Here is a 27,627-nt window from a genome sequence, read left to right on the forward strand (position 1 = left end):
ACATCTCTACCTTGGGAAAAAAAAAAAACAGTCATAAACAAGATTACTAGAGCAAGAGAGAAAAACAACAGAAAAAAATTTTGTAGTGCCTCTTAAAATGTCAGCTTCATTTTAGAACAGTATAATCTTGGCCCTGGTAAGCACCAAGGCAGAATCAGACTCTAGAAGAGCACTCTATTTATTTTAATTATACATGTCCATTGGTGTGTTGTCATGCTGTACAGCGTACCACACCTTCTGCAGCTGGTTCACTGCTACCCTCTTTCCCAAGTCCTCTGGTATCATCAGGGAATAAATCCAGGCAAGGGATTTAGTATACAGATAAAATAATATAAAATAAAAAAATAATGATTTCTAGAGGTCTCTTCTCCAGTGTTTGTGGACATAAAAGAGAGATAACCTAAATCTCAACTACTGGAGTTAGCACTTTAAGATCCCTTAACATTAAGTGACAAGGCATAAGCTCTTATCAGAGGCACAACAAAATATTTTTCTGGAGGCTCTGCTCACCATGTAGAGTGTCCTGCTCCTAGCAACATCCTTCAGGTTAGCTAACCAGAATTAGTGGGAATGTTCTTACAAAATGCTTGTCAGTACCAAAAGCATTAAGGCAAATGGGTATTTATTTAGATAGGGTTCTCATGTCGGACACCCATCCTTGCAGTGCTCCCCAGAGGCTCCTGGGCATAGTCATGCTCACATCCCCAGCTTCAAGGAAAGAAAAAAGAAAATCTTTAGTACCACAGAAAACTGCTGCGTTGGAGAGACTGGCAGGAGATGCTGGGGAGGATAAGAAACTGCTGGATATTGGACTGACTGAGAAGATGGCTGCATTGTCTGAACAGGCTGCAAAATAAACACAGTGAAAGACATAAATTCAACCATTTAGAGAGAGATAACCACCACCACCACCTTTGTTATTGAGAACAAAGGTATCAATCACAGCTCTGAAAATACAGGTGACTCATCACCAGCCCAAGTACAACAGGTCAGGTACTGCAATTTTAGACTTCATTTTAGCCTTATATCAAACAATTCTTTATTACAGATATTTCTGCCTCTTTTCACATATTTGATGGATGTTGGATTAAATAAAGCCAAGCTGTATCTTCTTATTACTAATGTGAGCCAAAGCGAAATTATGATTCTACATTTCATTTACAGAGATAAAAATGGAAGAGCAGCACAGTATAACTGTGTATTTGAATTTTGCTGTTAGTGACTGATTTAACTCCGAGTGTGTCATAGGCAAAGGAATGATTGTAAAGCTGCTTTGTCAGAACACAGGAGTTTTTAAAAAAATTAGGAAGAACAGGCTGTGAATTACCAACAGACAGGCCATCAGCTTTGAGCAGATGTTTATCTAAGTGAAAAAACAATTTTCCACAGCACTATTACCTTGGAATAGCTTTAGTATTCCTTTCATTTTAACCTCTCATATAACTTCGTACACACGTTTGGTACTACCCCCGTCTTCTAAAACTGTGAGGACCAGATCAAGAAATAAGAGCCATAACCATGAGAGCCAAATCCAGTAAAATCAAAGCAACTTCACTGAATTTAAACATTGTATTTCTGGGTAACCTGGGATGAAACTGTGCCAAATTATAAAGCCGCACAAGAACAGCAGTAGATCTTGGCTGCTCTGTGACTAAACATAATATAGGATTCTTGCTTGAGTGCTTCCCTCTGCCTGCCCTGCTCGGGGAGAGAGGCATGCAATCCACAAAATTAAGTTTGAACCAGATCCAAACCTTGCTGCCCATGCTTGGCTACACCTGGCCACATGCCACAGCCAGCCCAGGGACCAGAGAGCTGACACACCATGGCACTGTGCTCAAATCAGTCTGCTCTTCCCCTCTCCTGCTACAGCTCCAGAATTTTTATCTCAGAGCAGGGTAATGGCAAGAACATGGGGTGCAGGCAGAAAACCACCAAGTTGAGGCAGAGGTGCTTGGAGAGCGGGTTACCCATAGATTGGGCCCAACACAACAGGACATGAAAGAGTTTGTAGAGCCCTTCATTGTACTTGATTCTTTGACTCAAACCCACTGCTGTCAAAAGGGACAGAGAAAGGTCACTCTTTGGAGAAAATTACAGGCTGCACTACTTTGGGAATGAATGCTTCAGCTTCCACTTATGGGTGAATTTTGCAAAATAACCTTATGTAGACATACACCAACTCGCTTAACGGTACTTTTGAAAATAAAATCATCCTTTACATAAAACTGAAAAAGTAATCTTCTCTATCTCTTTCATCCATGTTGAAAAGCACTTCCTGATATTTTTGTCTAGCTGCATTCCTACCTCCTACCCTTTAGGTCATTCTTCATATCCCTGAGAGCTCCTTCTTTTTTCCAATGGCCACCACACCTACCTGTGTGACAAGGTGGCTTGCCAATTGTTGCTGTGGCTGTTGAACCTGCTGAGGCTGCTGGGAAGAAGGCTGCTGCTGAGACTGTCCCACCATCTGGCTCCTCATCGTCTGCTGGCCACTGGGAGGATTGTATATTGCCGGTGTCCCATCAGGATTTACAAACGGTTGACCTGAAACAAAACACTCTGCATTTGCTGAACATTTTAAAGAATATACTGTTTCCTGTATGAAAGGATACAGTCATGCTTTAACTGATCACTCTTTAGCTGACCTGCTACAACAGTAAAGTGCTCATCACACTGAATGCCTCATTGCAGTAATTACAGTATCAGCCATCTTTTTTTTTTCCTTTTTTTTTCTTTTTTTTTTCAGGCAAGACAGACAGCAGGTATTTGTTTTGGAAGGATGATTTTTCAAGGAATGGGTGGAAAGTTACCATGGCTATAAGATGATTCATATGCTCTTGAAGTCATTCAATGATAAATCAATTAACATTAAAATTGAACTTTGGAGTAAACACTTAACATAGGGAATATTCAGTTACATTTTACTCTGACACAATAGCAGTCAAATGTACACAACTACTTCTGACACACTATAGTTTGTAGGAAACAAAAAGAAAACCAAACACCCACTGTTACTTATTTATTTACACATTCCAATAACACAGTAATGTACTTTTGAGAGCTTTGCCCTATGTAATTAGAGGAGCCAGCACTCAAGTATTCAAGGAAGCAACACTTAAGATGTATTTAAAAATCTCTTATATACAAGAAAAATTCTGTCCAAAGCTCTACTAAATTGTTGAACTCATTTCACTTCAGATATTTTAGGTGGAGGAAATAACCTTGCAAAACCAATTTTTGTTTGAAATAATAAAAAAGTTTACCCAAGTCACTGTCTTGCAAACAAAAAAGAAATGGTATTTTTCTGTATGAAAAATGTTTTCCATGACCTCAGTTCTCTTTTCACTTCTATAGTAAATCCGTAAATCAAAGGAATTACAAATGTTTCCATGAGAAAAATTTTAGCGATGATACCATAACCATTAAAGTCAGTAACCAAAGTAAACCAAAGTAAACCTTTTCATCTGAGATGAAAAGGGAGATCTGGAGCAAATCGGTGACTTAGAGCTAGAGTGAAACAATGAACTTCTGATTTGTACACTACAAAGCATCTCTACCTGTTCTATCTACTCCTCAGACTTTCAGTTTCCCCCTCTTATGAATCACAGTCAGAAATGCCTGAGGAGCACTGGCTAAAGAACCTTACTTTCTCTCTTTCTCTAGAGCATCAACACTTCCTGGACCAACTCGACATCACACTCATGACGAGAAAGGTCATGACTGAGTGGAAGAGAAGTACAAGACAGTTCTGTCCACTGTTTTCCTGAATCTTGCTGTGAACACTCTGGGTGACTATGGCATGGACTACCAAGATTTGGGAATCTAAGGCTCCAGAAGCACTTTAGAAGACTGAGTGGGATAACAGCCACCCAAAGCCTGTGTCAGATATTCAAGGGAAGGCAGTAAAGAGCATTTCAATGACATAATTGAAAAAGTCCCAGCAATTCCTTTAAAGATGAAAAGAAAAAGACTTTTCATGAAGAAATCTTGAAATAAGAAATGAAAAGGAGAGATCAGATGGTAACAGGGAAGACATTTGTAAGTTATGAACTGTGGCCCTGATAGAAGGGCAAAGATTGTGATGTCATTTAGAGGAGTAAGAATGAAACATAAATGCTCTTAAATTGTCAAAGGGATTAAGTCAGAACGCGTCAAAAGGAATCCTTTAAAGGGTAAAACAGAAGCAGGTGAAATGGAGTGCAAAAGAGTGCAGCCACATAAATGGTTCTTTGCCAAAGCAAGTAAGAAGCTTGTCTAGCTGAGGAAGGAGAACAGTAAAGCAGAGGAGAGGAAGTAAAGGAAACTGCAGATATGGAAAAGAGAGTGTGGACTGCCAACACCTGAGAAGGAGCAGAGAGGTATAATCAGAGCAAGAAGATATTGACAACATCTGTGGATGCCATCAGAGGCTTGCACAGTCAGTGACTATGTAGTGTGAAAGGAAGTAAAGATCTTTAAAGGACACAGTATCATGATCAAAAGAGAGAAAAATTCTGGAAGTAGCCACTCTGCAAGAGGAAAAGAAAGAGCTAAACAATGGTGTTACATAGGGAAAGAAAATCTATTCATTACAGGAAACAAAGCTCCTTTTTCCTTTTCTTTAAACTGTCTTCTCTTCATCTATGTTTCTGACAGCATCCATCACTTTGATAGTTGATCACAGCATCTAGCAATCTAAATCTCCTCCCTATGGAGCTTCTTTTGTAATGTTACCCTAATGAGATGCAAAGATTCCGAGCCCAAAGAGTGATAAATTTTCAGTATGTGTTTTGCTGCATGTAAAAAATACAGTAGATGCTAAAGTGTAGCATCTTCCAGCACAGGCAGCATGATGAAGCTAGAAGCGTGAGACAAGAATTTTAGGCTTTTAAAGAATCTTCTCCCTCCATTTTCTTTATCATGTATATATTTACAAGGGAGCCACAGAAATAAAACAGAGGGTTTGAAAGAAACACGAAATCAGATACACGTAAAAATACTTGCTCCCTTAACACATATGGGGCTCCCAGTGATGTCTCTGCAGACAACGAGGCACACTCGGAAGGAAGATGAGGTGCTCTAGTCTAGTGACAGTATTGAAAGGCATTATACCTACAGCAGAAAAAAAGACTCCCCAGGTACCAGGGAAAAATATGAACTAGCTGCTGCAAATTGCTAAATTGACAAAACAGACGCAGGATGTCAATTTTGTCAATTTAAGATGTTCCTCTTAAACTGCTCTTCCGGCTTTCAAGTGTGGTGACCTCCAGTCTCTGTCCTTACCATGGCCAGGAACAAGCACAATCTCCAAGCAGCAGCAATTCCTTTCATTTGTTTCTCAGTCCTGTCACCTGAATTATGGATGACTCCTGTCTAGGCCTGCTGAGTTTTGCATGGAAGTGGACCCCATAGCACACAAAATGCTGTCTTCCGTATCGACCAAGAAATTTCAGTGTTGCAGACAGAACTGAAAACTACGGGAACAACAGAAATGAGCAGATGAACATACTGACAGATTTTTTTCTTGCCAACAGTATCAGGCTCTCATGTCAATAATGCAATAGCTTGGAAAAAAGTACACTTAAATGGTAAAGGCTTCAGAAAAGTGAAAGGTCTGTGCAAGTTACTAAGTCACCTCTCCGGAAAGAACTTCTCTCATTTCAATCTAAACAAGAAATGCTCCCTGATTTTAAATATGCTGATATACATTGATCAGCCCCAGATACTACTATCTCTAAGTATCTGCGGAAAGATTGGCTCAATAGTTTACCAAGGTTGTGTTTTTCTTAAATGCTGCAACTTTCTTGACCAAACTATGACCGAAACAAAGTATTCATAGTAGTGGACTCACAAATAAGCTTTAGGTATTTGCACTGAAATACTGAAACACAGTGATGTAATACACATAAAATACTAGTAATAAGCAAAAATACCCAAAGAAAAAGCTCCTGGATGCTCTATCAAGGACTCTGAAAAAATATTTTTGAGTTCAATCCTCAGTTCTCATATAATGGAAGATATATTTCACCATAGGCTTTGTTGCTTTAAACCTAGCATAACTCAGCTAAGGTTGACAGCACAGCTAGTCATGGTCACTGAAATGGTTCAAATCACTGAAAAAACATCACAGTCTCAAACTCTCCGAACCTTTTAAATACTGACAGTACAATACTGTGGGGAGTAACAGTGTAATATAACCTGGACTTCATCTAGACCAAGGCGGTTAAGAAATTGCCTTAAACTTTCAGCAAACACTCAAGTTCAAACCGAGCAGTTTCCAAAGCATCCACAGCACTTGGGTGCCTGCAAGCACCTTGTTTGTGCACTGTGGTGCTGCTAACTACCAGGAATTGAACAGTTACAGCTTTGTCTTATCACAAAACTCACAATTTAAATACAATTGCTAATCATGCAGCTCACATAACAAGATTAATTCTGAAGTGCAAATTCAAATGCAGTCTTTAAGCCTTTTGAAATTCTGCTGACATTTGATGATGTATTTCGATTGCACTGTATCTCAGCATGCTCAATATAGAAAAGCATCTGTCTTTATTGATGCTAATGGTATCTCAGAAGATTCACAGCCAAGGAGTGCCAGGACTTCTGAATGATGAATATCCTGTCTGGGATGAAGCAAGTATGTTTTGTATCACTTCCCACCAGCTATGCCACAATAGCCTCAGAAAGCCAATCTAACTTTGCCAGCAGATTTGAAAAAGACAACTTGCAAAATGTCATTTGTATGTACATTTGCTCATAAAATGCCCCCAGGAAAATATGTCTAGAAACAAGAAATTTGGTAATTCCCCAGCTGACATGAGAAGCACCAACGGGCAGTATCAGGCAGGAGAGAATCATACTGACCTGTGTGTGGGTTGAGAAGGATACTGCCAGGCGGTATCCCTGCAGCTTCAAGTGGAAGAATGATATAGCTGGTGTTGCTGGGGGCCACCTGGCCACTCATCCCGCTCTCAGGGTAGGACACACTGCCTGTAGAGCTGACTGTTACCCCAGGGACAAGAGATGCACTTTGGAGAGGCTGATGTATTCGTGACAGTGATCCTGAGGAGCCAGCACTGCTGGAAGACTCTGAGCCTAACAGGGAGACACAATCACAGCAGGAGAGGGGGTTACAAGGGACCCCAGTCCCCATCAAATAGGGTATGTACACGAGGAGAACCTTCACAGACTGCAAAGGTATGCATCACTCCACGCCCAGCTAGGAGCAGGGTTTTCACTCCCTACTGAGACCAGTATCCAGTGGTAATTTTTACAACTTAAAAAACCGCTTTCCTCCCACAAAACCTGCTTCCTCCCAGCCAGTAAATAGACTTACCAAAGACAACACAAAATGCTCAGCACGTATTTATAATGCCAAAGTATCAGTTCATAAGGTGTAAAGACTAAGCATGGAGTTCATAAATAAATTAAAAAAACCCTAAAATCATAACACAAAAAACTCTAAACATTTTCTGTAAGAAAAACAACAGCAACTGTGTTATCAGTCAAATAACAAGGTAGCTGGGCAACACACATATTAATTTAAAGCTGCCTAAGATGCCACCTAAGATTTTTGCCACTTTGATTTGTCAGCACCTAACCTATTAAAATTGAACTATTAGAGAGCATCCAAAGGAGGGCAACGAAGATGGTGAAGGGCCCTGAGGGGAAGCCGTATGACGAGCAGCTGAGGTCACTTGGTCTGTTCAGCCTGGAGAAGAGGAGACTGAGGGGAGACATCTGCAGTCTACAACTTCCTCATGAGGGGAAGAGGAGGGGCAGGCACTGATCTCTTCTCCGTGGTGACCAGGGACAGGACCCAAGGTAATGGCCTGAAGTTGTGTGAGGGGAGGTTTACGTTGGATATTAGAAGAAGGTTCTTCACCCAGAGGGTGGTTGGGCACTGGAAGAGGCTGCCCAGGGCAGTGGTCACAGCATCAAACCTGAGAGAGTTCAAGAAGCATTTGTACGATACTCTCAGGCACCTGGTGTGACTCCTGGGGATGGTCCTGTGCAGGGCCAGGAGTTGGACTCAATGATCCTTGTGAGTCCTTTCCAACTGGGCATATTCTGTGATTCTGTAAAATCAAATGTGCTAAACCACATTTGTGCCTGGAAGAATGGAGATATAGTATTTTAAAACCCAAATATAATTTCCAAACTTCTGAGATACTACTTGATTAGATTTCAATTTGCTTCACATAAAAAAGACAAGTATCTCTGAGAGCATAGGGCTCAGGTGATTGGCTTCCTGAAAGCAGGATGTTATGAATGCAAAGTATGTTTTAATTGCAACTTCTTTCATTTTACTTCTGTGCACTGTCTATTCATCTAACCTTCACAGTGCCCACCTGCAGGTATATACTAAAAGCAAAGACAGAACTCAGACTTCAGTTTTAGCAAACTTCTTCGAGGCCAAATTACATCCTTTCAGATATGGGATACTGTAGGTGGTCCCTGCAGTAGACTGCTTAGAGCCTCAAATTAATTTTCAGTCAAATCCCTATTGAAATTCATTTATTTCCTCATATTATAGAAATTAGAGCAAAGCAGGTTTCTCCTGAAGAAATCATACTAGCATTCTGTTACTTAACAGAGGGTCTTTTCACAGATTTCTGTAGGTTGCTGTGTAAGACACATTTTTTATCCATCTTCTTCAAACTTTGTATTCATACAGAAGCTACTACAGATACAATCCGTCCCCTCTGTGAACTCTTGTACTGCCATCAGCAGGACCCTAAATCTGCTTCTCCAGTACATAACCAAGAAAGTTACAGAGATTTCAGAAGAAATTTTTAATTTCTATAAATACACTTCAAAGTTGTATTAGTTGCTACATTTTTCCCCTCCTCGTAGACTGAGATTGGAAATTTAGAAATGTTATTCCTGTAGGTATAGTTTTATTTATTGGATAATTTCAGATTTCAGTGTTTCTACAAATTGCAGAGTTATTTCTGGAGGCCATCCTCATCAAGCTGCAAGTAGTATTTGGGTATTTGGTGTCGTCCTTGAAATTGTAAAAGCAACGGCTGGAATTTAATTTTCCTCCTACATAAGTTACCAAGTTCTTCCCTGTATTTCCCTAGCCTTTCTACATGCACTTCATGTTGGTTCTTTGAGTTCTTGCTTTACTTTCTCCTCTTTTCCTTCACTTTTTGAAATAAATAGGTTAGAAAGCTACCTGGAGATGGTAGTGGTGATGAGATTTCATAAAACTCCCATTATTTCTAAGCGTGTAAGTAGAATCAAGCCCGAGTTCACTCTCCCCACTTTTTGTGCTATTCAAAAGAAAGGCTGTTAGTATAAAAGAAGACTGCAGCTCTGATATTCAACTGGGTTTTTTTCCACCCCTTTCAGCTATTTATATGCCAGAATCACGGATTGATCTATACCAGCTTCTGAATGATAAAAGCCAGAGGACTGCAATGAATTCAGATGTACTCATCAAATGATACGCAGAAACAGTGGAAAATCCTCTGAAGCTATCATCTCATACTGGTCAAGCTGATAGCTTTGAAATGTCTACCATAAAAGAACTGAGATCTACTCTCCCATGTCAGTAGATCAACTCAGTGATTTTGAAAAAAAATAAGTCACAAACCATATCAAGAATTTTCTGACTCTTTGCAAAAAAAAAAAAAAAATCCCAGAAATCACTGCTTTATCAATTTTGCCCCCATTTATCCTGTACAAGAATGATCTACTTTATTTTTTTCCATCACCATAACTTATTTCCTATCATCTTAAGTCTAGATCTATCAACACAAGTAAATGTAAATTCCAACACTAATGTCTGGAAATTAACACCACTTAATCATGTCTTTGTAGCTCTGATTAGCTGTTTTCATGCTGTCTAAATCTGGACTAAGAAGTCACCACATAATGAATTCAGTACTGTAGAAAAGGGAAAAAAATTGAACTATCTGACTTTACTCAGACTCACATTAAGAGATGTCTTGCTAAAGATTTTTGAAAGGAACTTGGTCTAAATGAGATTTTTGTCCCCATTACACAATACAACCTCTTTTTTTTCAGTATGTAATGATGCATACTTCTAGATTATTCTATAATTTTCTTGCTGCTTCACAATTGACATAATAATAACCTTCACATTCTCATCACTTTCGATTAATACATTTTTTAAGTATTCTGAGAGATACAGCAGTTCAAAGAGTTGTAAAAGAGGGTTTACAGAGGGAGAGAGCATGGCAGTACCAATGCAGTACCAGTATTCTAAGCACTAGTGAGTGATGCAACATGTGTTGCTCTATTTTATTTCAGTCAGCATTCAGTATCTGATCACTTTGAAAATCTCTGCTCATCCCACCTTCCAAGTCCAAGGCAATTTTTTCCTTTCCTATCAACTAGACTCTCAAGATCTATGCACTACTTAGTCCAGACAGTTAATTTTTTCAGGAACAGTAGAGTGCTGGAAGTATTTTTGTCTTGGATATAGTTACTTGGATTAGAAATATTTATTTGCTATTTCTGTAATTCACTTGTGTTTCTCTGTACACCCACATACTTGGTTGTTGGGGTTTTTTTTATGATAATGGTACATACTCATGTGAACATGATTATTTCTCTGCAAGCTGCACTTCTAAAAATAAAACTGATGTTTCAGCACAATCAGTTGGTGGGAAGATTATGACTGGAAGCAGTTGGCTCGTGACTTATCATCAGTAAGTCTGACACATACATCAGTATTCTGACAGTTTCTGTTGGACTTACCAGATCCATCAGGCTAGTGCCTGATAATAAAAAAGCAGAAATCTGGTTCCAAAACTGAGAGAAAAAATATATTACACAGGACACTTTATATAAAAAAACCCAACCACCCAAACAAACAAAAAACTCCCAAAAACCCCAAATGACCAAAAAAAACCCAGACAAACCAAACCCAGGAAGGTTACTGTATTGAAATGCCTACATATAATTGTCTTTCCCCAACAGGAGTAGCAATGTACACCTAACAGGAGAGATTAGACTGTGTCTCCAATTACTTGGAGCCCCGCCAAGGAAGTTAATGATCCCTACAGACCTGTATCAACACGGCTAATATCCCAAGCCAGCTTTTTGTAAATGAGGGGGAAAAAAATACACTCCAACAGATGTGCATTCCACTGAATGGAAAACACATCAAAGGAAGCTAAAGGTGCAACAGTTACATCTCCTATTTAACAGTTATTTAAATAACTACATAGATACACAGAGAACATTTCTTTGAAGCACATCTTGTCTTCCCTCACAATAATCTATGTTAAAACCTGTGGCAATGTGTCAGTGACAGTAACATGGTAGTTAATGTGTTATATTTTCACTTCGTTGGTGTTACAGACTGAATAGGTACATCTTTGTCCCCCTGCATGGACAACTATTTCACTTACCACCTTATATGCTTAGTCAACCCTGGAAAGTCCACTACATTCCTGGAAATCTAAACCAACCAACATTTTGTACGATGTCTTAAGCAGTAGGAATACAACTTGATTGAAATTTGTTAAGTTATTAACTCCCCACTCAATATTGAACTATAGTTTAACACATCTCTGCATATCTACTACGCTTCAGAATAACAGAGAAGAAAATTTTATTTGCAAAATACAATCTGTGCTTTTCAGTAGAACAAGGTTCTCTAAACAATCAACAGGTGCATGAAAACAACCATCAGAACCATTAAGATAACCATGTAATGGGTTTCAAACAGCCCCTTTTGTGAAGTTTGCAAAAACGAAGTAACATAATTCCTATACTAAGCTCCAATTCCTGTGCAGCTGAATGCAATTAAAGTCTAAGACTAATTGACACTGCTGGACTCTACTGCAGAGAACAGCATGTTCTGTGATCTCTTGCCTAGGGGGAAGCTAACATCTTCCTGTGCTTCAGTTCCTGCTTGCTTACTATGTATCATTAATTACTGATTTATCAGAAGTTAAGGTTAAGGGCAGAACATTTAATTTTGATGACAATATTAAAAGTGATCCAGAAAGACTTCAATACTAATATTGCATCACTGTATACACTCTCAAAGGCAATTGTGAGCCTTCTTTGAAAATTCTGAAACTTTTAATACTCTATGCTCAAGAAGAGTGTTTAACAATGCTTCTGTATGACTATCACATATACAGAATAATTTTCACATTTAAAGAGGCCACAAATAATTTCTATAATTTAGACAATGAAGAACATTTTGACCAACTAATGACTTCATACCACTTTCATATCTACTATATGCAAGACAGAAATGTTTTAAATTTATTACTGTGAATCATAAACCCCTTCAGAGAACAGACTAGTATTTTCTGTAGAGAAGAACTGAGACAGAATTGGTGCCTATCAGGTGCTACCAGAGCGGTGTGTGTAATGTTTGTAGCAACAGCTCTGAAATTCCATTTCAACCACTGTAGTAAAGACAACAAAAAAAAAACTCAAAATAAAAACAGGATCAACATTTAAATGTCCACTGAGCTACAGAAAACCAGGGCTACCTATGGTTAGAGCACAGAAGATATAATGCAAAAACATGCACAATGAAGTGTCACTTGGTACCTATTGCACCTTAGAAAACAAATGCAAATAGCACATAGAGGCGTTGACAGCTACTGTATGAATGCACTCAGCATTTTTTTGGTGAAGTGAAAACACTGTATCAAGACACATTTCCCTATTATTTTTGGAACAGTCATTTTTTTCTGCTTTAATGCCATTCAATAGCATATCAGAAAGAAGGACAGAAATAGTGATTTGGATATTATTTCCTATGACTTTTCTCAGGCTGATTGACTGTTTGACTTTGTGTCCTGGCTTTGAAGATATACATTTGTTTTGGCATGCAGTCTTCCTCTTCTTCCCCACCTCTTTTTGTTTCTTTTTTACTCTTCCTGTGCCTGAACTAGCTTTCCAATTTAAACACCTTCCTTACAAAAAGTCAAAGCACTTACAAGAGAACATGAAATTTTAATATCACTGATGTTTTAAAAATGTATTATAAGAGCTTTCATTTGAAAGCAATTTGGGGTTTGGTGCATACAGAGTGCAGATGCATTTACAAGTATTGGCATGCTTCAGAAGTCTCTCCTTTAATACATTTCCTAAGTGCATCCTTTATTATGCTTAACATTAAAATGGCTACTTAAAAATATTATTCTTGTAATTAGAGGTCTCCTTCAAACTGGATTTCCCTGACATCATTTTAAATGCTCTTCACCTCTGCAACACAATGCCGCAGAGAAATACATTTACCTGCACTCTACTGAAGGTGAATGATACAAAAAAAGTATAGCAGGGACCTCTGCCTCCTCCCTAATTCAGTGCACATTAAATTCAATTCTAGTGCAATGGAAAGATTCACGGGTGTCAAAGAAATGTGGAGGTAAAACCGTGGTCTGCTGCATACTTCAAGCCCCACGGTATAGTCTATTCAGTCTATATTCAAACAAAAAATACACAAGAATGTAGTTTCAAAACTACATACACACTGGAATTGCACACTGTCTTCCCTGGGGCAGTTCCCATAGGGAGACAATGCATGATATGAAGGATTCTGTCCTCCATCTGCTCGGCTGAACACAATGACTGAAGGAACAGGGGGCAATGGTGACAAGCTCCTGCCCAGCGCAGCAGGCAGGTCTCCTCTGTCATTACCCCCCTGTCCCAGGTGCCCTGGGATAACAGATGTGAGGCTCTGCAAGTGGAATCAAACAATAGCAAGGATGGCAGTTCCTCTGGATGGAGGTTAATTCAGACTATGCTCTGCATCCAATACGCTTCCATAAATTAAAAAGGATGGGTCATGGTCATACTAGACTCCCTTCTGAAGGGAACAGAAGGCCCAATATGCTGATCAGACTCACTTCTTGGGATCATCTGCTGCCTTGTTGGAGCCCATCTTGGGCACAGTGACTACCAAAAGTTTTCAACTCTCAGAGAAGTAAGGGGGTAGTGGTGGGGGGAGAGAACAACGATCTTGGACTTACAGAGGGACATTTTGGCCTGTTTATGAAACTGATTGACAGAGTTCCCTGGAAGGCAGTCCTGAGGGGCAAAGGGGTCCAGGAGAGCTGGACATTCTGCAAGAAGAAAATCTTAAAGGCACAGGAGCAGGTTGTAACCATGTGCCAAACAACAAGCCAGCATGGAAGACAGCCAGCTTGGCTCAACGGAAAGCTTTGGTTGGAACTCAGGAAAAAAAGAGTTATGACCTTTGAACAAGGGGAAGTCTAATCAGGAGGACTACAAGGATAATGTGAGATTATGAAGGCAGAAAATCAGAAAGGCAAAAGCTCAACTAGAATTTAATCTGGGTACTACTGTAAAAGACAATAAAGAATGTTTTTGAAAACACACTAGCAAAAAAAGGAAGGCTAAAGAGAATCTCCATCCTTTATGGGATCTGGGGAGAAACAAAGTGACAAAGGCTGAGGAAAAGGCTGAGGTACTTAATGCCTTCTTTGCCTCAGCCTTCAATATCCAGAGCAGCTGTTTTCTGGGTATCTGGTCCCCAGAGCTGGAGGACAGGGACAGGGAGCAGAACGAAGCCCCCATAATCCAAGGGGAAATAGTGATCTGCTACATCACTCAGACACACACAAGTCTATGAGGTCAGATGAGATCCACCCAAAGGTTCTGAGGGAGTGGGTGGAAGTGCTCACTGAGCCACTTTTCATGCTTTATCAGCAGTCCTGACTCACTGGAGACATCTCAGTTGAGTGGAAGTTAGCAAATGTGATGCCCATCTACAAGAAAGGCTTGAAGGAGGATCTGGGGAACTAAAGGCCTGTCAGTCTGACCTTGGTGTGAGAAAACCTATGGAGCAGATCATCTTCGATGCCATTATGCAGCATGTACAGGACAACCAGGGGATCAGGTCCAACCAATATGGGTTTATGAAAGGCAAGTTCTTCTTGACCAACTTATTCTCCTTCAATGACAAGGTGACCCACTTAGTGGATGAGGGAAAGGCTATGGGTGTTATATACCTGGACTTTACTAAAGCCTTTAATGCCATAGCACCCTCCGGGAAAAAACTGGCTGCTCATGGCCTGGATGGTTGCACTTTTCACCCTGGTTGATGGCCAGGTCCAGAGTAGGGGAGAATGGAGTTGCATCCAGTTGGCAGCTGGTCACAAGTGCTGTTCCCCAGGGCTCAGTATTGTGGCCAGTCCTTTTAATATCTTTATCCATGATCTGGACAAGGGGATCAAGTGCACTCTCAAGAAGTTTGCAGATGACACCAAGATGGGAGAGAGTGTTGACGTGCTAGAGGGTAGAAAGGCTCTGCAGAGGAACCTGGACAGGCTGGATCACTGGGCCGAGGCTAATTTTATGAGGTTGAATGAGACCAAGAGCCAGGTCCTGCACTTGGGTCACAACAATCCCAGGGAGTACTACAGGCTTGGGAAAGAGTGGCCAGAAAGCTGCCTGGTGGAAAAGGACCTGAGGGTGTTGGTCAACAGTTGGCTGGATATGAGCCAGCAGTGTGTCCAGGTGGCTAAGAAGGCCAATGGTATCCTGGCTTGTATCAGAAATAGTGTGGCCAGTAGGACCACAGAGTGAAATCTGACCAACTCAGGTTTGATAAACTGGGTGTATTAAGTACTGTCCATAAAACACTCTCAAGCTGAAAGAGCACTAAGTGCTAAGTATTGATTACCACTTGTCCTGTACTATATGTATCAAATGAACCAATCTGATGGAATCATCTGATAGGCTCATTATTTATTATGCACTTTTACACTAAAGTATAATGAGTAGCTTAATGGCGTAGCTTGAAATTACTTAGATCCAGACCCTGTGACTCACTCATATGTTAATGTACTCGTAAAGTTAATGCAAATAAATGCAGAATTCCCACCGGTTCATAGTCTGCTTAAATGGTGCTTTCATTTAATGGGAACTAAACAAAGAAATGGAGAGATTGTGGGACCTCTGTGAATCCACCACTTCTGCCTGCTTCCACCATAGCCCCATCTGCCAGCAGCAAGGTAAGGCTGTTCTCCAAGATACACATGGTCTGCATTTTAGCAAGGACAACGAAATATTCTTGGACTTCTCATCAAATATATGACATTTAACTATTCACAACTTAAAAATATTAAGATTAATAAAAAGTTAAAATCTGTGTTTTCTCTGAAAGGACTGCCACCTTTTCTTGCTACAAGTGCAGATGGTGTTCCAATAGGGTGTGCACATATTGTACTCCAAGAAAAGCCTACCTCTCCTATGATTTGCAAACCTCGGGCACCATGCTTTTTTCTTGGTTCCTAAAAAGTCATTACCAGGTACCCAGATACTAGCATCTATAGATGGACACACACATCTCCCACGTACAGGAAATACAGCTGTTTATGTATTTCACCACCTACTTCAACCATAGGGGTGAGACTACATGCTCTCTGAAGGTCCCTTCCAACCCAAACCATTCTGTGATATACTGTACTCAGACAAGTACCAGTACAGCCATTTATTATCACATAACAGGAAGCACTGTGAACCCAATACAGTACTAGCTACCTGTTTTAGACAGTTTGCCGGTACTTCTGTTACTTGATGAGCTATCTCCTCTTGTCAGGACGGTTATCCCACCAAAGCTGGCTGTCTTTGTTATGGCTGGCTTCAAATTTCGATTTGAGCTGTCCGAGTCTGTGCTGCTCCATGGCCTCTGGTGGTCTGTCCACTTTAATTCATTCTCTGTACTGCTCTGTCGACTGCCAGATGTCTTCCCGATGCTGTCTCTATTACCCCTACAGACATCAGGAAACAAAGACTTATACACAAATAAAACCACGTCACAGCAGAGTTTATCGTTGGGTACCCTGCAGCGACCTAAATAAAGAAAAAGGAAATACTCTGCATTTATGAAATCATGTTTGAAACAGGGGATTTGGCCCCCATACTCATCTGTCTTCAGCATGTAAACACCGCTATACCTTTTTTATATGCACAGCACTTACCACCGTTCCCCTTCTGCACATTCCCTGAGAGCACTTCACCAGATGTGGCTGACACAGCACTATCAGGCAGCACTGATGTAGCATTTCTGTTGTCTGTTGAGGGTTCTCTTCCCTCAGTAAAGCCCTCACTACTTCTCACTTTTCTGTGCATCTCCTGTGATGTTTTTCTCACCAACTTCACCTGCCCTCTACCTTTGTCTTCATACCCATCCTCCTTATTTTTACTGCACCTTGCTCCCAGTCATTATCAGTTTTGTGAAGTCATCCAAAGCTTCCCTAAACATGTGTCCTCTCAATGTGACCCCGAACTCTTCACTGCTAATGCTCCACCTAGAGATGCATGAGTTGGTTTATTTCCCCTCTGCATACAGTTGTGAGAATCTCTGGGCAGAGGCTGTCTATCCTCGAACAGTTGCAGAGCACCCAGTGTAATGTGAGTAACAACACACTAAACTGTGACCAGAATTTGGAGGAGAATTTGGCTTATTTATGGTGAGCTTTTACACTGTACTGCTAAAATGACAAAACCAGAATGCTATAACAGCTTAGTGCACCATGACTGTTATCTCAAGTGATGCTCGTAACACTGTCTTTGGAAGTCTTTTAGAAGACATTTTCCACCCCTCTGTCTTATTTTACAGTATGATAACTTACAGGCTCAAAGCTCTTTCTACAAATCAAAAACAATGGGACGGTATCTATTTTTTTTTTTGTCCCCTTTGTCCCTGTGAACACAGCTCCTGCTTTTTATTTGGAGAACCTGCTGGGTTGTGTCACTTGGGACATGAAGGAACAGCGTGTCAAAGGTAGAATCAGGCTGTTGCACTCCTTGCCTGTGAACCAAACCTCTCACAGATGTGATCAGCAGTATAAATGTGTTGACCTTTGCTAGATCCAGACTGTGGGAAGTCATGAAGAGAAACAGCACAGAAGCAACAACACAAAAAAACCAAAAAATATTTTGAAAATAAATCATCCTAAGATTTAATTGGAAAGAAAAATACCAAAGTATATTATTTAAAGACTCTTTTGTACTCTTGTGTTCAGAAATTAACAAGTCTCTTATATTTATATTCTAGTGGAAAAGAGGAAGAGAAACGGAATGCTTTTGTATTCTGTGGTTTTTGGTTACACAAAATTTCTTTTAGTTTCCCAAACCCAAACAGATATTACTCATTAAGAGTGTCTCTGTGTAGATGTCTCCTTACTCCTGCATGCCTGCTCCCCGACTCTCAGATCATCAAGCCTAACCCAAAGAAAGAAGAAATGTTTTTCTGCCTGCTGCCTGTGGTCATGGGATGCAGAAGCAGATGCTCCAGCACTGTTCCTTATTTGGTCCAATCTCTCCATCTCCTCTGTGGCTGCTGTGATAACATGCAGGGTTAGCAACTGTACATCAAATATTCCTTTTCTTCTCATAGTGAAAATTTATGTATTATAAATAAATATAAATATAGGTTTGAAGTGACACAAGCTGTCACTCCTACATATGAAAACCCCAATGCATAAAGACATCTAGTGATCACCCTATTTCTCAAGCTCTCCCTGTCCCTTAATGGATGAAGGACATGCTTCTGAAAGCATACATTCCCTCTGCCTGCTCTGTTTAAGACTTGTGGCAGCTGACTGACGTCTAAAGCAACTTGGCATGCTCAACTCTGGTTGATCTGAACTGAATCTGTGAGAGCTCATGATGGGGGAAGACAATCTTCCTAAGATCCACAGAAGAACATTGCCACAACCAGACTGGGTCTTCTACTGATCCAGTGTGTCAAGTGGTAAAAATGTCCTCCATGAAAATAGGGACTGACCCTTATTGATATCCTTTGGCTTGGGATGCTATTTGGGATATAGGATACATCTGAATGTTCTCTGGGCAGAAGGAATTTGAGCTGGGAAGACAAAGTTTACAGAGAAAAAGTTTCAAAATATAGCTGCTTTGGCTAATGGAACTTCAATCAGTTTCACCTCAATGTACTATTATTTCAGCTTTTAATAAACCAATAAAAGGAAAAAAGGTCAGTCTGGGCACTAGTCTATGAAATGTGCCTGTTGTACACACTCCAGCAAAAATGAGATTCTACCAGTTACAGTCACTTCCAAATTGCGGCAGTCTGAGCAGCTGGGCACCTGGAAATCTCCTATGGTTCCTGAGACAGTGATCCATAAAACCAAAGGAAAGGGACCTCTTGTTACCTTTGCATTCAGAGAGCCTGGGATGAGTGAGATAGAACGCATTCTCCATGTTCCTTTCCAACCAGAAAAATGACATATCCAGACCTGTCAAGGTTTCCCTTGGCAAGGACACAGATAGAATCACAAGTGAAAGTTACTGGGAAATGAATATTAAATAAATTTATACAAACCTAAACAGTTGTCTTTTCTTATGGGTATCATTGCATATGCTACTGTCTTCCAACAGCCTACTGAAAAATGAAAAAAAAGATTATGCTAACAAACATGGTAATTCAAATTTATCTGATCTGAAAAACATATATTAGATTTCTAGAAACATCTTCCAACTTGTGCTAGATTCAGTTTAAAAAAACAAGGCTAAAATTTCCCCCTCCTCCCTCGCCCATAACTGAGCACAGTCAACTGAACGTAAGAAACATCAGCCAGGGAGGCTGAAGGCCATTTAGCATTTCCTGTTAGCAAGCAAGGTAATTCTCAGAAGCCAAGGAACCATATATCCACATCCAAAGGAAAATTCATAAAAATATCACTTAATAAGAACATAAAAATGCAAGCCAGCAAAATACTGCATATGTGATTTTAAGCACTTGCTAAGTCGCTTGGAAGTCTCTGCAGCTCAGAGAAATGCTCGGGTTCTCTGACAAAAAAGAAAGGCAAAGCACTTAAAAAACCCATACCTAACTTTCAACACAGCAAATCAACAGGATTGCTCATGTGTGCAGAGCCAAGTACAGGTTCAAGTGCTTCACCTGATCAAAGGCTGTAGGGCATGAAGCAAGAAAAAGTAGTGTTCTGAGGAACACAGCTGAAGCCTCCCTCAGGACAGCAACAGTTCAGGCAGTACAATTTGCAACTTGGCCTTTTACTGGTCTCCACTTGGGTATGCATTCTCACACCAAGAAAGCAGGTCAGTCAGCTCATGGTTTGAGCACAGCAAACCACGTGTAAATACCAAAACTGGCCACATTCTCCTACACAGGGGAGGCCTGGCTATGGAGTTCATGGTTTATCCCATATAGGTACCCACCCTACCCTCACCAGCACAGCCTCTGAGGGCTTTTCATGCTGACCTGGAAATGTGAACAACATGTTTGTTGTCCAAATCTTTCCTGAGAGGGGAAAAATAGGTTTATGGTAGCATCTGTTTTTTTGCTTTTTGGGTTCCTCTGTTGCAATTTTTATTTTTTTTCATAAAACATATCTCCATAGTCACAACACAGAAGAATCAGCTGAGAAAATATCCTTGGCTCTCAGAATATAAGGTGGTTAGATGACAGTGCCTATGATCTCCTGAGAGCCCTCCCTCATTCCACTTACAGAACTGTCCATCGGAAAAGCTGGTTTGTACCATTACTGTGGAGTCAATTTTTATGGGAACATCTGACCGGTGTAAGGATGGACAGAGAACAAAATACTATGACAGATAGCCTCCCCTTCTTCAAGGGAGTGGTAAAGAGCTCTAAAACCTTCACAGGACAGACTCAGGCCAGCACTGCCCAAACACTCACCAGTGAAATTCCCAGTTTTGGTTAAAATCCTTATGGCAGCACAGTTTTTAAGATTTTTAACACAGTTAAGCAACTTATGGCTGTTATGGAGTCAACACTTCATAGATTCTTAAAAACAGTTTATTCTTCCCTTTAAGTGGATTTAACATAATAAAAATAACATTCACAAGAACTATCACACAGTAATGCTAAGTAACAGTGGGTTCAGATATCACCGTCTCATTACCACACTGCAGCAGTAAAGCAGATTCTGCTTGGGGAACATGAGAGCCTTCAAAAGCAACAAGTAATGTCAGCATTGCTGCTCAGCCCCACAGGAGAGCAGGTTAAACAACAGAAACACAAGTCCGATGTTTCATAAATGCCATCATCCAGCCACTGCTAGAGTGCTTTTTAAAGATCAATAAGTTAAATTCTAAAGGCACCCCAGAGACAGAATAGTCATTTGAAATGAAAGCTTAGGTGGGCTCCCCTTCTTTCCCACAATCTGCTTTTTCAACTGAAATGCAAAGCCTCAGGAAAGCAGCAATAGTAACGCCTTATCTGCTCAGATATCATATTGCAAGGCAATCTCTTTTACTCCCTCTTAAAGCATAAAACCACTTCAGATAATATGGATTAAAAATTTGCTCAACATTCTTCACATTAGGATAAACGACTATAGAACTATAGATAGATAAAATAATAAGAGAAACAGCTATATTTAACACACACACACACACAAGCTATTTTACCTGTTTTCCACAAAAAGGGTTTCCTGGGAGCAAACTGACTGAAAAATAAAAAAGGCATTGTATCAGACGTTCTAGATATGCTCTGCTGTTCCAATTTCTTCTTGATTTTAGAATTACCTCCTCTGCTCAGGCTTAAGGGGATTTCAATTCATGCATCATTTGCATTTGCAGAAGACAAGAGGGGAGAAAAGGTCAAGAATAATGTCAGGCCAGTAAAATAAATTCCATGCATTACAACACATTGCCAAAGAGGGGTCTCAGTTTGGAAACAAACTGAAACTTCTCAGTTGTGGGATTTGAAGAAGGCAGTATGTGCAAAATACTGGCAAGCTGAAGGGAAAACTCATTTTTCCTGCATAATATAAGGTTCCACTGGTCTGCCCTACCACATCAAAGTAAGACTGCAGAATAGCACGGAGCTGCAGATAGAAAGGACAAATAGAAGGAAAACATGCAGAATTGACAAAGTTCCTCAAAGGGAGAGAAGCTACTGCAGTTCTTAGAAATAGTGTGTGATTTCGCATTTTACAGTTGGAGAGGGAACACTGAGATATAAAATGATAATAACCTTCTTAATAATAATATTAACACCAATCACAGTCTATCACAAAAAGGTTCCCTGCTGGAAGACTTAAATTCCAAAAAAGGTGAAGGGCTCAGAATAAGTAAATCCTTTGGGCAAGTGTATAATTCTTTTAGCATTACTTAATTTTTATGCAGAGAAATGACGCTGTACTCAATTTTCCATGAATAATTCTCCCTCTTTGATTTTTTCATTTCCCTCCTATTTCATGTTCACTACACAAAATGCCTCATAGCTATCACTGGATTATATCTCGGTGAGGTACAGAAGAAAGAATAGTCAGTGCTTGCACTGAATTTAAACAAAAGGCAGGGAAAAGGAGGAGGGCATCAGAGATCATGCCCATTACTTCTGTAACAATGGGATTCAGCTCAAAGAATAATGAAATGCCATCATTAGCTGTGTCAAATTTTAATGGGATGGGATATGCACAGATTTTGGATGTTTGTTTTGACAAGGGTGAGCTAAATGACCTACTCAAAAGAGTGCTGGCCAACACTAGAAGCAACACCCTGCTCATTCTTAGTGCTCCAGCAGACGCCTGGACAAAGTTTTCCATTGGCACCACAGCCAATTTACAAAAGCAAGGAATTCATCCCTGAGACGGCAATGCAATTTCTCATTAAAGCTGTAATTCACCCACCCAGAATCCACATTAGAGAACATCTGACAGCTCCGTGGGCTTCCCAGGCAAGCTTTCACCCTGCACTCCTGCTAAACTTGCAAGGCTCTCGGCTGCATCAGTGGCAAGTGCATCTCTCCTTAGCACAAAGCCTCAGGGCACCAGGAGCAAGTTCTCCATCGCCAGGGACCAAAATCCACCAGCTACAGTAGACCTAAAGTTTCACCCCAGGCTGAGAGAAGACAAAAACTGTTTCATCTAAAATCACTGGGATCCTTCGTACAACTACGACATTGCCTCTTCTCTTGTTTTATGTACCTTACTCAACAGGTTTCATTAACGAATGTGGTTGTGCAGATTTCAGCGTAGTCTAACTACCCACAAAAGCATAGTGAAATCACCCATGGGCTTGTACAACACCAACTGCAGGGACATGTCTTCATCTTGAGGTGCCATGATGGGCTTCTGTGCATTGACTTCACTGCAGACAGATTCCAAAGCAGCATTACAACTACTCTCACAGAAAAACCTTTGCTTAGAGTACTGGTCTGTGTACTCACAAAGTTACAAAAGCAAAGGGGCATGTGCCTGTCTAGATTAATTTAATTTTTTTGAAGTTTTTAAAGAGACTGCAGTGTAAATCAGAATAAATATTTGGGATTTATATTTTATCAAGCAAATGGAAAGCTCTGCTTCCTTTTCAGTGTCTTGATGGGAACTGCTATCAACTGCATTGTAGACTTAAAGACAGAGTCCATAACTCCATTTGTCTTCCTGGCTGACGAGGCTGGCAAAGGGCTACACAGTCCCCGGAAACTATTTTTCAGTATACAGGTGTGAGGCTGAGAAGCAGAGAAGACAGGCACTTTTTTGTTACATTATTCTTACTGCTAAAAATCAGATGGCTAAGCAGATCTGGATAGCAATTGAGTTACTACAAGGTCAGGACTCACTTTCCAGATCTATAGCATCAATAATGCTCAATTTAAAGCACCAGGAAAGCTGAAATACACAGCATAGCTGTTGTAAAAAAAAAAAATCCTTAAAACACTTGGCTTTTGTATACCCATCAAACACACTGACAACAAACCTACAAAAGAAAAAAGTTATGTAAGATTACCTACAAATTAGCCTCCTTGGAGACCTCTGCATGCAAGATTTCCATTAGGGTGCTCTGTATGACTAATTGTCATTTATGAAGTAAGTATTTCACTTTTCCAATTTCCAAGAACCCTTTAAAGTCTCAACTGAAAAATGTGCATCAGCTCTGCCAGTGCATTAGGTATACGGGGTGTTGCTGTTCATGTTTTTAATTACATTAGCCAACATAGATAACTATTAACATGAAGCAATATCCTGCAGTGGATACCATCAGGTAATAATTTTCTTGTCAGTTAACAAGATGTGATAAATCTCAGGCTTCCAACTAATACTTAGTACTTGATCTGCAGCCATAAACAAAGGCTCTGTACAGCAGTACAGGAGTTTTAGTACCTACAGGTTTATGGTAGCCAAAACCAGCTGTGCCTTTGATTTGTTTTTATTAATTTTATGCCTTCTTCATCCTAATCTTTTCACACTACAAGGATAGGGCAGGCTGAAGCCACCTCTTCAAGTATTTCTTTTGGTTTTTTCTGTGATAAAGATTCTTACTGTTTTCTTAAGTAGAGGAATCATGACTTACTTTACCTAAAGGATCTGGTTCTTTAGAATACACTCCTTAGTCAAAAATAGCCATTACAATTAACAACAAAAAATAAAAAGCATGGTGTATTTCCTTTAATAAATTCCATGTGTACCATGGGCAATTCTACCATTTGTGTAAGTAAGAAAACATCTACATTTTTCAGTGAATACACAATGATTCCCAGAGAATACATTTATGAACACTGAGTGTTCCTAGCATGATTCTGGCTCATGAGGTTATACACTGCGTTAACCTTGAAGAATGAAATTTCCCCCATGTAATTTGATTGCTAGTCTTTACAATCAATTTTCTGCAGGCTTAAAAGCCAAACATCGTGTATCATTCATGCCCTCATTTGAGATTCTCTGTTAAATCTACACACATGGAAATACCATGACATAATTTTTTTACTCCTTTAAGTTGTTCTTTGTCTTTCTTGGACAATTACTTTACAACTTCCTAAAGGCAACTAAAGCAGTTCAGACAAGAAATCTCTCTGCAGGACCCAGATACTCCAGGTCCTCTGCTCCAGTGCACTTAGCTGTAAAGTTCATAAATTGTTGTAAAACTAAGTTTCCAATAAAAACATGTTTTAAAAAGTTGTAGGTTTTGCAGTTAAAAAGTAACCTTGAAAATAGCTTTGAGCATAACAGAGTTCAGGCAGCTCTGTCTTACTCTTAGCAGCCTGAAAAATTTGAGGTGTACTTTATATTTCTTATTTCAGTAAGCTGGAACGATTTATTAACTATTTATTTCTTCACCTATCCTTTTATTAAGGTATCACATTAACGTGCTTCTCAATCCCTGCCACTTGCTATGACTCCTTGCTATGACAGGATTCATTAAAACCTCCAGCTCTCCTTGTCAAAATTTATGATAGCCAACAGGGTAGATGGAAAACTTGCCAGAAAGTATAATTTAAACTGACTAATATCAGACTAATCATCATAAGGACTATCACAATGATGGCATTACTCATGAACATATTTATTTTGCTAAAACCTTCCCACTTGGAAATGAAGAGAGCTGGTGCATGAGAGTACTGCAAGATCAAAGGAAGGACAAGTCAGCTTTGTTGGTATGTGGGATCCAGGTTAAGACATTTTTTACAGCATTTGAAACATGCATAGAATTTTTTGCCCCTGTAACCAGACTGCCTTTTCCTCCTAAATTTTGTTCAAAGTCCTGACTCTTGGGCTGACATGTTATCTAAAGAGTTTTGGGTACCTCAAACATGTTTAGAGAGGGGGTGTCCAATGCAACAAGTTATGGCAGTAATCTAGACCTTCATGGCTGCTCTTTGGAGACTTCATGCAAGCTCTCTTTGTGCATATTCCAATTAAAAGTGAAGTACCTATAATCCATTTGCTAAGGTTCATAAGCAAGGCACTGATAAAGGCTTGACTACAGCAGCGAAAACAGTATAGAGGCAATAAAAATATCACTTGATTAATCCTTTCCTGACTCTCTTTCTATGTCTGTGATTTACAGGGTGACAAGGTTTAGCTATCTACCTCACATAAACCTGGGGAGAACTGGATTAATTAACGATTGCAGAGGGCATTAAAACTTCAAAGTCATATATGCAGTAAATGACTATCTATAATAGGAAGCCATTTCTCTCTTTACTAAAATTGGGGAAAAAAACGTTGTCCACCACCACAACCACTGACATCATCCTAAAACACCTTGTATCCGTAAGGCATCATCCTAAAAACACCTTGTATCTGTAAGGAGTGCACCACTCAAAAAAGCTTAGCTAAGAAATATATTCCTGATAATATTAATTGTACAGCTTGCTGAAATTAACTGCACTATGATGCTCACTAACACCTGCAATTGCAGAGAGAGAGAGCAAATGAGTGGATATGAGAGAGAGAGGGAGAGATATCTAACATTGCTCATCTTTAAAAATGCTCACTCCCAATCCATTTAAAATGCCTGCCACAAACCACACCGTTACTTAGGTCCTGCCACTCGAAGACGCTAACCCAATGGACCACAACAATCTACTGCTGTGGGCAATTAAAATGCTCACTGCTTGCCTGTTTTTAAAACTCAAATATCTAAAGACAACAGCAGCGATATATTGTGGAGCCGTTTCACAACACTTTTCCAGACACCTCTGTTTCTTGACCTGGTATTTCTAGATGCTGCTTGTGATAGAAACAGCACTATTTTGGCAATGTCTGTCCATATTTTTTTAACATTTTGTTTCATCTGAATTCTGCTTCAAAACACAAAGATTTTTTGGTTTTGCACAAGTTCCTTTTCAATATGTCAAACTCCCAAAATTTCATATAAGAAACAGGTTGCAAAGAAGCTTTTGTAGCTTTTTAATAACTTGGTAAGTCTATACCATGTATAGACTTTGACAGATCCACATGCTGAAAGCAAAACATAAACTGATGGGCCTCTGCTTTCACTGGAATTGTCTCGGTCAAGAAATAAGAAGTGAAGCTAAAAACAGATGTAGCTAGCTATTTACTAAAAAGCAAAATTACTTAACACAAGTGACACAACACAAACCTTAAAAATATACAGCGTATTCTGCTAAAGAAAAATAACATGGATGTGTGCAATTCCAAATCCAAATAATAAATACTATTAGCCCTGCAACATATGAGCAGTTTTAATTTAAAAGGACACTGCCAAATATGATTTTCAAAAACAGTTTTAATTGGGTTTATTCCCATATTTCTAAGTGGCAGAACTGAGATAAAAAAATTACAGTATTATAGCAAATTTTGATTTTCTTCTTTTTTCAGGAACATCAGGTATTGCTCACAGATGTTTCACATTTAAATGTTTTCCTCTAGAAAACTACCTAGCTTTGCAAGTTCTGATTTTTTTGTAAGGGCAAGAATTAAGACGACGTCTGTTTCATTTTATTCCTTTCAGAATATAATCATCAACAGCATGACCAATTTTCTGATGGCAGAAATACAGTTCTTTAATCAGTCATTTCAAAAAACCAGTGCAACTTCATGCTTAAACTCTGCCTTTTCTTTGTTCTCAGTGTCTTGGCCTACAGCACTGGTCTGAAGAAACAAAAACCATAAGGAGACTTTGTGAAAGGACACTTTATTTCAAATGAAATATAAAATAACGCAGCTATTTGAAATTATTGGGAGTGTCCATTTAAATCACTGTTCCTTGGTTAGCAAAAGAGAAGGAAACAAGAAGTAAACCTAGACAAAATGAACATTCAAAGAAACAGGATAAGCACTCCCCAGACAACATGCTGGGCCTGATACCTCCTCTACCCTTCTCCCTGCAACTCTCATCACCTCATTCTCCTGAAGCCAATCTCCACACCTTTTAAATTCCTCTTGGGCCCTCTGCACTAATCTGCTTTCCCTG

At 39.7% G+C, this 27,627-nt stretch overlaps 1 protein-coding gene across 19 annotated transcripts in view; it reads right to left on the reverse strand.

Annotated features, from left to right (window-relative positions):
- The window catches only part of ARPP21 (cAMP regulated phosphoprotein 21), a 138,901-nt gene that overhangs the window by 46,764 nt on the left and 64,510 nt on the right, over positions 1-27,627 (reverse strand). For 9 of the 19 annotated variants that reach the window (XM_027729113.2, XM_039388272.1, XM_039388276.1 and 6 more), the window contains 6 exons: positions 21,373-21,410; positions 19,301-19,360; positions 16,492-16,724; positions 6,847-7,077; positions 2,378-2,547; positions 742-846 (listed from right to left, as the gene is read on the reverse strand). In XM_027729113.2, the coding sequence (XP_027584914.2) occupies positions 742-846; positions 2,378-2,547; positions 6,847-7,077; positions 16,492-16,724; positions 19,301-19,360; positions 21,373-21,410 (837 nt within the window). The remainder of the gene's footprint in view (positions 1-741; positions 847-2,377; positions 2,548-6,846; positions 7,078-16,491; positions 16,725-19,300; positions 19,361-21,372; positions 21,411-27,627) is intronic. The other 10 variants (XM_039388278.1, XM_039388274.1, XM_039388275.1 and 7 more) reach the window with 7 other exon arrangements.

Source organism: Pipra filicauda, unplaced genomic scaffold, assembly GCF_003945595.2.
Source record: "Pipra filicauda isolate LSUMZ 115617 unplaced genomic scaffold, ASM394559v2 scaffold62_size3274119_pilon, whole genome shotgun sequence".
Classification (NCBI taxonomy): Eukaryota; Metazoa; Chordata; class Aves; order Passeriformes; family Pipridae; genus Pipra; species Pipra filicauda.